The sequence below is a fragment of the Rhyacophila brunnea genome, unplaced genomic scaffold, assembly GCF_057557595.1.
Source record: "Rhyacophila brunnea isolate RB1 unplaced genomic scaffold, BYU_Rbru_1.0 scaffold_15, whole genome shotgun sequence".
NCBI lineage: Eukaryota > Metazoa > Arthropoda > Insecta > Trichoptera > Rhyacophilidae > Rhyacophila > Rhyacophila brunnea.
Window position 1 is genome coordinate 2,335,000 of NW_028232806.1, and position 12,193 is coordinate 2,347,192.

The 12,193-nt window shown below is 36.3% G+C and overlaps 1 protein-coding gene across 1 annotated transcript; it reads left to right on the forward strand.

Annotated features, from left to right (window-relative positions):
• The first annotated feature begins 434 nt into the window (after positions 1 to 434).
• LOC147074786 (uncharacterized) lies at positions 435 to 8,030 on the forward strand. Its single transcript, XM_085942648.1, has 6 exons — positions 435 to 787; positions 2,520 to 2,652; positions 3,484 to 3,637; positions 6,072 to 6,206; positions 6,964 to 7,206; positions 7,393 to 8,030. The coding sequence occupies exons 1-6, from the start codon at positions 557 to 559 to the stop codon at positions 7,745 to 7,747; spliced, it is 1,251 nt and encodes a 416-aa protein (XP_085798774.1). The 5' UTR covers positions 435 to 556; the 3' UTR covers positions 7,748 to 8,030.
• The last annotated feature ends 4,163 nt before the right edge of the window (positions 8,031 to 12,193 follow it).

The window sequence follows — 12,193 nt, forward strand, 5'->3', positions numbered from 1 at the left end:
TCTATGTATGTAAACTCCACTCAGTGCTGCCATGTTTACTGAAATTTCAGTAGATCTACTAATATTTTTGGCAATATACTGAATCTACTGATATTTCTTCGGTCCACAAAATTCCCACCATCCGGGAAAAACGAGCCGTCTTTGAAAATTAGGGAACTTGCGGCCCGCGGCAAAATTGATTCTCCTAAAAAAACGAGCCGACTACGAAAAATAGGCAACCTGCGGCCCGCGGCGAAATATTTCTCCTAAATAAACGAGCCATTTATGAAAAATAGGGAACCTGCGCCTAGCGGTTATATATTTCTCCTAAAAAAACAAGCCGACTATGAAAAATTGGGAACCTGCGGCTCGCGGCGAAATAGAAATCTATTGATATTTTATCGAATCTACTTAAATTTTTTTCCACATTTTACTGAAATTTCAAATTTTGACTTGGCAAGACTGACTCCACTTTGTTTGTGTTGTTTGCTGTCAGTTTCTGTCGTCAAATTAAGATTTATTTATTTGGAAGTTAATACCTTTTGTTTATTCTATCAATTATTTGAAAACCTCAGTAATGGACCCTCTTCTAGGATCTTCTAATCAACAGCAGGACATGTATCTTCTCGTAAAAATAGAGAAACCGAATAATAACGCCGACATCGAAAAAAGTAGCGCGACAAACTTCTGTCAGACTTGTTTGTCAATCAGTAAAACGGGTTACCTGAAAGACATGACGAAAGTGTATTCGTACAATGGAAGCGACGAGGTTTATTCGGAAATGCTGGGCTATTGCTTCTCCTTACAGGTAGGATTATAATAAAACCTGACAGATCCAAGTTTGTCAACGCTACCTCGGTTTTCTTAAGCCGGGTACTCATTAGTGAGCTAACTGTAACCATTCCAGATACTGTCACCAACTCTAGATTCGAACCAACGTCTGAACAAAAACGAACTATAAGTGCGAGTGAGAAAGCATTCGGCACGGTTATATTCTCCGCAATATGCTTAGTAAGATAGAATTTCTACTATTTTTAATATTTATTGTATACGTCGCCGGTAAATATTGGTTTGAATGACTACATTTATTAAAAAACTGCGAGCATGTATCGCTGAAATTTATTGTTTTTGTGTTAAATTTAAAGTATGTAATTATTTTTAGTTAATTTAGTAGAAAATATGGTTAACTATTTTGTGTTTAAATTTTGTAGCCATGCTGAGAAGCAACATGATTGTATAACTTTTCATAGTTAAGCAGTTTAAATGTTGCCAATTAGTTAATTGGTGTACAGGTCTCTCAGTCAGAGTTGAGGCAAGCCATAGCGAATACAGATACGAAAGATTGTGTGTATTGGTGCATTTCTGAGGCAATGGGCATTGCACAATGTTTACGAAAAATAGCCGTTTGTCTTGCTTAAACTTACTTATTGCGCTTATAGCGAAAAGAGGACAACATGCGTATACGTTGATGTTCTGTTTGTAAACAATGCGTCTGTGTGATTATTGCTTCGCCTCAACTTTAGTTAACACATCTATAATTAACCTAAGAGTTGGTGTAATTACGGCCGCGTAAACGCGTTTTCGGCAGCGAAACAGTAATAATAAAATTGAGGTTCTACTGTGCGTTTTACGCAGGAAACACGGCTTCATATAGCCACTCTGAACAATAGACACTCTCTTTATATTATTACTTTGAGATGCGAACTACTTATTTGGCGTTCATACTGGGTACTGTACCTGCAACGGTCACAGTTACGGCTCGCTAATGAGTACCCGGCTTATATGGGGGACAACTGTTTGCGGACCGGTTGAAAATTTCTGCGGACCGGCGGTTCGGAAACACTGATTTAGAATATAAACAGTGGCGGCTCGTGGATAAGATATTTGGGGGTGCTGCGATTGATTAAAAATAAAAATAAATGTTTATTTGGATTATATTTTACTATTAACATCAAAATTAAATATAAATAATTAATTATATTAATAATTAAAATAAAGAACTTTGCATAAATTGCTTGCAGAAATAAATTTTAACAATGTTAATAAATCATTATAACTATATTTCTTTCCTCGCTGTTGCGCGCCTGCTCATACATGCGACGTAGAAACGGAGAAATACTGAAATCGGACTTTCTGACTCGCAGTGCCGATTTGGCTTACAGCTGCGAGCAGCGCTGCCCGCGCCCTTCCGAGTATATTTTATTGAAATCGGTACTGTGCAAAATCAAGTACCGATTTCACCGTACCTGTACCGCGATGTATGATAATATTATTGGACATTGAATGTATCGATGCGCGGGCGAGCTGATTACACGCTTAATAATATTGATATTTTCTTATAATATACATAAATTTATGGATATCATAATATTACATTTGTCTTAATTTGCGGGGGTGCTCTGCTGTACCGCAGTGCATATGGACGAGCCGCCACTGAATATAAATGTCATACTTAACATAATATTTCTTCTTCCTTTTTTTATTTACTTTGGAATTGGAATGGCTACAGAGTAAATACCTCCATTTCTTTTTTTTCCCAGGTGGAAGACAAAGCAAAATCGATGTCGGAAAATATTTACATGATCTGTGAACCTTGTATCAACAAACTTAGAGTTGCAGCTGGCTTCCGAAAACTTGTTTATGACTCCCAAGAAACCATCAAGCAAGTGCTCGGTGAGATTTTTAACATATTTTAAAATTTCTCACATTAAGGAAAACAATTATTTCAGTTGTGTTATTGGTACTTCTTCCTCAATCTGCCGTCCTCTTAGAATGTCTTGCCCTAGGCACGATATGTCACTGACGGTAGGGTTAGTAAACAATAGTCCCGGCTCTATGATGAAAATGATGTAATTTATTCTAGAAATATTTTTTTAAATATACATATCTATTTATTTTCTTATTACTACATTTATTAATGGAAGTGAATATCATTTGATCTAATTTTATGTGAGGTAATTGGGCAAAGAGCCGAATCAGTGTAGTAAAAAGTGCAAAGTTATAAAACGTATACTCTACCTATCAGTGGCAAAAGGTAGAGGTAGGCTGTTAAGATCCAACATAAATAGTGCACACTAAACTATGTCATTCAAACGTATTTATTTTCATTGAACTAAGACTACAAATTGCAGATTGTGAACCGACACCATTTCTAAAATGTTTTCTTGATTCATCGAAAACAACTAAGGATCACTGAAAAGGTGTGAACTATTTTTGGTGGATCACTCATAGCATACCTATACATTTATATGCATTTTGTATTATTAGTTCAATGAAAACAAATAAATATGACTGACAAAGTTTAGTGTGAACTATTTATGTGAAATCTAACAGCCTACCTCCACCATTCGCCACCGCTTTCTTCAGTATTGATTCCTTTTTTTTTAATACCATGTGAGATGTAAAAATAACTTGTCATCACCTACGCAATCATAACTCAGACACACGCAATGTTTACGCTTAACCGTGAGAGTACTAAATATCCTAATTTTTTTTCTGATTCAGAATGTGGCTTTCCAAAGGCAGCGGTAAAAATTAAGCAGGAGCTGGAGATAACTTACAGCGATCCTGACGACGGCAGACCACCTTCCTCAATGAAATATATCAATAACACAATCACCACTGTGGAAGCTGATTTAAAAAAAGAAAAGGTGGAGAGGTATCGTAATTTTTTTCCATTTATTTAATTACACGCCGCGGTATGCGACAAATCTGAGTAGTTATCATCAATGTTCCCTGTAAGGTGTGCGCGTGTGCAGCACCCCTACCAAAATATGTCCGCACACATGTTTTCATCCCCCGCACAGTCCTCACACAAAAATATTGTTAAAGAAAGTTTCCTTTGCCAGATTTTAGTTTTACTCGAATGCACATAACCATTACATGCACAATTCTTCGACTCATTTCTTAGAAGGCGAAGGTCAAGTGCGACTAACGCCAGCACACAAGTGAAATTTTACCTCGAGCGGGATCACTATATTGAAATACGATAAAATAATATGAAATATCGTATACGAAAAGAAGATACGTATTTTTGTGTTAATCCAATGATCACCTATGTGCCGGGTCCTCTACATTTCTTAGTCTTTGACATGTTTCAACTTGCAAGAAACATTGTCAGTACAGTCTCATAATTACTTAAAGTTACTTAAATAGTTTTCTTAAAATGAACCCAAAGCTTAGTATGAACTAAAGCCATTAAAAAACAACTTAAACCACTAATAGTTTTCGCCATGCGTAAGTTCCAGAATATCGTGCGCCGACCGGGTAAAATGACATCATATTGGTCTGAGTAGAGAGCAATTACAGATTTGAATTATGGTTTGTAATTATAGACGCGTAGCTTACTGTTCACGGTCAAATTATGTTTAGTATCATATTTAGCAATCTCGTATGTGAAATGCCTGTAAAACTAAAAACAATAGAATTCATTATATTAGAAAATTTAAAATCGGTAAGAAATACAATGTCTAATAATGTTTGATTTATGTGTACTTTATTTAAATCAGTGAAGATAAAAATAATTTTGCTACCTACCGCATTTCTGGAAAATTAATATTTCATTATCTTGCGTGTTGACTAAACGCGAAATGATGTCGGTTATTTAAAATATAGAAAATTATTAATTCATGAATTCTAGTGATGAGCTAATAAATCTTAATACTATTACACAAAGTGCAGTTTCATAATAATCATTATTCATACAGTGTACAAATTGCTAAAGATACCTAATGTACTTATATAGAATAAGATGGCTTCCGTTAAAAGTAAGAGGTATTTATCTACTATAAGAGATACAATCGTTTCTTAAAACTAATCCAATACAGATTTAAGTAACTCGCATCATGTTTTATTAAAAATATAAAATATACCGGTAATTTCCCAAATGTCAATAACCTTTTGTCAAATCAAAAACAACGCCGAATTAATTTCATTTTTCAATAAGGTAAGTTTCCAGCGAACCCTCAAAAATTACAATCCAAAAAATCGCCGGCCGCCACTGGTCCTAAGTATATACTATATAAAAAAGTAGGTACAATAGAAATGCGACAAAATTCGGAAAAAGAAATTTTTGCGTAGTTGAAAAATTAATATGAAAAATATTTGTCAAGGTGAAAAGAAACACATTTTTCATAAATGTTTACTTTGCATGAAAGTGTTTATATTGAACAAAAACAACCCAACATACAAATTTAATATATTTTTATCAATGAATACTTTTTTTTCTTTATTTCAAAAATTACCATTATTATTATATAATATCAGTTATTATTATATAAAATCACTGAAATTAATAAATACTTTAAAAATATAAGTTTTAATTAAAAATTGTATGTCTGTGTTAGGGGGGGGGGGGTGTAAATGTACCGCACCGGGTGATACTAATCCTAGTTACGCCACTACTCAAATGCGTAGATGATCCGCACACACAATAATAATTAGAGGGAACGTAGGTTATCCTATTATAAGTTTTCCAATTTATCCCCATCTTTGTGCCGAAGGATATTTAAATATTTTAATAATTCCAGGCAATCTGAATTCGATGCGCAGTCAATAAGGAGACTAAGATTAATGATTAAATTTGCTGTAAGTCGATTCGCATTGAAGATTCATTTGTAGCCTTCGTTGCACTGTTATCACCCGTTCAAAAAGCTCAAGCACTTCAACATAATATTGCATTCACTTATTCAATTATTAATTGTACAGATATTGCTGAGATAAACCCTGAAACATACTCTCCGCCACTAATGAGGGGTTTATGCCGGAGGGTTTGTTATAAGTCCAAACTGTTTATTCTTCTTTGACCATGTCCGATCTAATTGGCGTCCACATGGTGGAGTTTTGTATTAACAGATTTTGTTTTTACGAGAAATGGATGTCAGCCACTTGCTCAACCTATCAGGTCCATACTCTCGCATATACACAAATTGAAAAACAATATGTGAACTTGCCTGACCCAGGATTCGAACCTAGGACCCACGACGTTATAGGCCGATGCTTAAACCGCGCGGCCATTGTGGGTTACTGTTGACAGGTTACGGGTTACAAACTGTTTATTAACAATGTTAAATAATTTTCTTTCCTGCTTCCAGAAAAAAAAGTCCAAAAAAATCTTGCCCAGCACAGCCAAAACAACACGCCGCTAATCTTCCGAAAGTCAAAAAGAAAAGGAAGCCTCGCGACCTTAAACTTCCTTATAAACTGGAGGATTCTGACCTACAATGCAAGTGTGTACGATATTTTAATAAGTACCTACCATTATAAATTGGACCTCATTAACATTGAACTGTGACTAACTATTTTCGACAATGAATTAATTCAATGAAGGATATTCTTATATACCGCATCTTCAGTTACCTTAGAAAAGTCATTAATTGAAAATCACACAAACAGCAAATATCAAAGTTTAGTGTGCACTATTTATGTTGGATCTTAACAGCCTACGTCCACCCCTTCTCAATGCTGGATGAACTTTTTTGTACCGTTTTAATTCAAATCTACATTCAGGAATTATATAGATTACGAATGTGTTCATGATAATTTACCCAATCTCTTATTGTTATTGTGAAGTGATCATCATCATCATTTTTCTCACTACAACCCTTGTTGGGTCTTGGCCTCCTTCAAAAATTTCCTCCATCCTGGACGATCCAGCGCTGACACTTTCCAGTTGCTTTCACCGAGCATTTTTAATTCTCCCGTGGCACAGTCCAGCCATCTCAATTTCGGCCGTCCAGTTCTTCTCTTGCCATCGGTGGTTGCATACATAGCCCGCCTCGCCGGTATAACCTCTGGCATTCTATTCAAGTGACCGATCCAGCGCAGTCTCTGTATTTTCATATACCACTTGATCTTTTGTTGTGAGGAGATGAGCTGTTAAAATAAATATCTTGAAAGTGATACACCCACTCTCCTAGCAAAGGAAACTTTGTTGTAGTCAGACCGTCCCTTGTCCATTAATTTATTGTGAAACTAATATTGCAGAATATGCAGCGAGGAGTTCCCCACAAATAAAGGACTGAAAATGCACATGCCAAATCATTTCCCAAACTTCACGTGCGACCAGTGCGGGCGAGTGTTTGCGGTACGGGTTCAGCTTACTAATCACATGCTCAGTCACTCCGACGGCAAACACGAATGCCCCTATTGCCCCGGGAGGGTCTTCAAGATCCGAGACAGCTTAAACACCCACATTAAGATCAAACACGAGGGTGTGTCGAGGCACAAGTAAGTCTTCTTATCTCTCACTAACGATAACTGCAAAAAATCACATCACTCAGGGTGGCGGTTTTTTGTGAGGCATTTGAAACGGTTGCTTCGTTAGAAAGTACCGAAATCTTATAATTAAAAAATATCTCCTTTGTTTTTCAATGGAAACAAACAATATGCAAATCAATATTTTTTAACTTATAGATGTCCAGAATGTGGCGAACGTTTTTTGTCCTATGAGCAAAGAAGGCGGCACCTCATTGAAGTACACGAGAAGACGGAAATACTCGAACGATACCCGTGCAAGATGTGCGACAAGCGATTCGTATCGGCCGGATACCGCAGCCGCCACTACAGAACTGTTCACCTGCGTGAGAAACCACACCTGTGTAAGGAGTGCCCCATGCAGTTTTATTCCTCGCACGCCCTGAAAAGACACATCGTGAAACATTCGGGAGTGAAGGCGTTCTCATGCGATTATTGTCACAGGAAGTTTGGTCGGAAGTCTGCCCTTATTGTGCACCTCAACAATAAACTAAATCCGTGCGGGTCGGAGTAACGGTACGGTGAGTTTGTGCTTTCCATGCTGTGGAATATGTAAGTGATTAGGTTGGCTCCAGCTGTAAATCAGTTTCATGGAGCGATTTCAGCTATCTGTGTCAAAAGAATTTCATCAAATGTTATTTACATATACCGAAAGGAACCACCCATATTAGTATGTATTGAGATAAAAAGGCTTTAAAAAATTTAGATGTTGTTTTTGATGTTACAATTTTCTATTTTCAGTATGACGGACAATATAAATTATATATTTTTGAAAATAATTGAATAAATGGGTCATTAAAGAAAATCTAAATTTTATTATATATCATTATCAGCCAGGGTCGATCCACTGCTGGATGAAGGCCTCTTGTGGCTCCGTCCACTCTTCTCGGTATCAAGTTCTTTGATGCCACGTACATCCACCGAACTTTATGACCTCGTCTATCTAGTGGGTTTTACGGTATCCCTGTGGGCATTTAATGCCATATGGGTACCACTATATAACGGCATTTGTCCAGTGGTTGTCCACTTACCGAGCGACGTGTCCATCCCATTGCCATTTCATGTACTTAGCGACTTATATTACATCGCATACTCTTGTCTGCTTCCTTATCCATTGGTTTCTTTTGTGAGATTTACGCGTTACGCTCAACATTCCCCTTTCCATGCCATGTTGCGTTACTTATAATTTATGGATTTCTCTTTCATTAAGAGTCCACGTTTCACATGCGTGAGCGTTGGTAGCACATATTGGTTGAACACTTTATGGGAGGTCTCTTTTGAAGATACTCTTCAGGCGCCCAAATGCACTCCATACCAGTTTGGTTCTGCAAATTCAAATTATAGTTATTTTTACATATAGTGAACATTACAAATTATTATTGATGTGTTAACAAGAGTTGAGTTCAAGCAATACTCACACAGACGCATTGTTTACAAAAAGGATGTTTCAATGACATCAATGTATCCGCATGTTGTCCTCTTTTCGCTATAAGTGCAATAAGTAGGCGTAAGCAAGACAAACGGCTGTTTCTCGTAGACCCGTTGCCTCAGAAATGCACTAATACACACAATCTTTCGTATCTGTGTTCGCACCAACTCTGGCTCAGAGGCCTGTAATTTACAATATCCTTCTGAATTTAAAGAATTATTAACCGGAACCTCGAAAGACTTTAGGGAATTTATTAGACACTGCTAACAGTGCTAATGCCTTTGCTTCGTTTGGAGCAAATCTCAAAAGTATTTCAGGTAAAGGTACATATTGCTTAAGGGTGTCCGGCGAAGTATCCCAATTGACATCCAGGAGTCTTCATGCAAAGACAGGAGAGACACCATCATAGGCTCAGCGGTATATTTATGTTACAGACGAAGCAGTCAAGCTGCGCATGCGTCACCCATCTAATTTAAGTTATGAAGCAAATATTATGTGTACTGTTGATGAAGTCATACGACGGGGAAGACCATAATATGCCAATCAATGTAAAAAAACTTAAGGAAGCTATAGAGGAAGATGAAGGAAAGTGGAGACGGTGGAGAGTGTATAAAGCTCAGATGCCAGAATGCCAGAGAAGGTATAATGCTTCCACTATCACCAATGAAGTGGCTATTATATATGTAGCAAATCATGAAGGTTCATTACCTCACAAGATAGATGTAGCTGTTTATTCAAAAAATTTACAAGGTGCAGAACACGTGTTGTTGCATTTAGATACTATGGTGTTTCCACTGTTGTTTCCCCATGGAGAATTTGGCTGGACTCCTGGCTTAAAACAACATTCTGGTTTTGCTACCAAGAAACGTAAAACTGTGACCTCTATGCAATTTTATACCAGTAACATAGTTGTACGTTGAAATTTATTTAATCCACTTCATTTTTTGGGAAAACTATTCCAGCAATATTTGATTCATGGTCATATGGTGTACGAATCTTCTTCTTCTTCGACCACATCCCCCCTTAGTGGGAGCATATGGACACCATGAGGCGCCTCCAAGAATCCCTGTCGCTCGCCAGTCTTCTTGCATCATTCCAGGTCAAACCAGCATCCCGTTGCTCCGCCGTATATACTCTATAGATAGTATTTAGCCGGACACTGAAATCCGGTTGGCTTGAAGAACAGGCAAGCCAGGTTGAAAATCTTTTCTGTTATCCGTAGCACGTTGCCGAGCCAGATCCAACACCGCCTCTTTATTCTCAGTGTGATGAGAGGCTGCTTGGTGCGTTCTCTTATCTCCCCGTTGCTACTAAAGTCATAGCACCCGCACACCCAGTATTCCGTCGCAAACATATGTTTTCGACGCCCAGTATACGGTTGCTTTAAGCCTTCGTAAGATGGTGCCATGATTCGCTTAATGTTATCAATGCTTATTAGATCACTCTAGGAAACGTACCGGCGAAGGTGCGGCTCGAATCGGCAATGTTGTTATTCTTCCGTCCACCTTCCATCGCAGGGCCACATCATATGTTTAATCTAGATCATGATTCAATGGCAATGATTCGTAAATTCGATCGTCCAGATTTATTTATTACTTTTACCTGCAATCCTAAGTGGCCAGGATACAAAATGAACTGGCTGTTACTCAAACTGCTTTTAATAGACCTAATTTAGTCGCTAAAACTTTTCAATTAAAGGTAGAGAAATTCATAAAGTATATAAGTTATAATTATATTTTTGGCAAAGTTATTGCATGGGTATATGTTATCGATGAGCAAAAAAGAGGATTGCCTCATTTACACAGCTTTCTTATCGGAAAGAGATGATCGTTTACTATACGGTCATCTCTATAGCACCGAGATGATGAAATGACAAACTGACTGAAGTGAGCATAAAATATGTTTTTTATTTGATACATTTTATAATTACATTAATACCAAACTGACAAAGTCAGCAATTTACTTCACAATTTTGTTAAAATCTAACACCATGTCATTAGCAAATCAAGTTGTCTGCAAGACCTAACGAGACAGCTGGCTCTGCTAATAATACATTACATTATTTCACAAATGTGTAAATGATTTTCAATTGCTTATTCATGTTATACCAAATAGTTGTCATTTATTAGTTATAAGACTTTTTTAATGTTGTTGTGTTAATAAACATTGTTTTATGTACATATTATTAATTAAATATTACATTATTAAAAATAATGAAAAAATACAATTAATTTTATTTAACCAACTTTAAACCTGTCCGATGTTTTTTTTGGTGTTTCAAAAACAGATAAATGCCTATCTATCTGCCTACATAATTACATTCAATGATGTATAAATTTCTCACAATGGCCAGCAAATCCTCGTAGACTAGAACCATCGTATCGAAAGAAAAATATAGATACCAGCGCATCTATTCTATACACAAGGTGGCTATCGAGGGTAGTTTTTATGCATTGAGTGTTATAATTGTTACAATAAGTTAGCCGTCTAAACTGTTAAAACTGTCTAATCTCGCTCTAAATGTTAACACAGCCAAGAGAGGTGCTATTAACACATAACACTTTTTATCAGTTCAGACGGTTAACTTTATGTAACAATTAACCGCCTCAAGGTATCAAAATAATGATTGTGGGATTTATTTCCGAAAAAAAATCACAAAATATCAATACATAAGTACCAAAGTAACAATATTTTTCGACGGCCCTAATCAAGAGTGATTATACACCCAGACACAGAGCTGTAAGCTTGTATGTTAATGCTTATACCTACTTCAAATGCAATATGGTAAACTGTTTGTAGAAATTGTTGCATACTTGAACGATATATACAATCGAAAATCTTTGGAAAATATCAAAATAATAATTAAAAGTAAGCCGTGTATTCAATTGACTTTTCACTGTACACTTTTCAGACCAGATTTTGTATAACAATCTATATTGATTGTAGCTGTAAATACAGTGTTTCCAACCTGTACTATAGTAATCAAAGATATTGGACTGTAACTCCGTAATTATTTTTCAACATATCTGTTTTATTTAAAAACAATAATACTATGTAATTTTATATGATAAGAACAATATGTAAACACAAGATCATATTTTTTTTATTCCAAGCTTGCCCATTTTGTAAACATGGTCGTATTGTTATTAACCGATTTGTGCTTAATTTTTCAAAATATGTGTTTTTGTATTGCTATTAAAAATAAAATACTTCCATTTGTATTATACTTTCAAATCCTCAAACCAAATAATGTTTTTATTGCGAGAACTTTTCATAATGAAAATACGCTTATCAAAAATTGGTTGCAAGTTGAAGTAAGTACCTACCCATTGATAAAAAAAAATACCTAATGGGGCGTTTTTATGTCCGAGAACGGCCCACTTCATCTGTGGGCACTTGCCCACGAAACGACTACGCGCTCCTCTGTAGGCACCGTCCAATCTCTTTGATAATTATAGTATTTTTGGGTCTGCCTATATATTCTACCCAAAATACTATAATTATCATAAAATTGGAGAATAAATCTGGCTT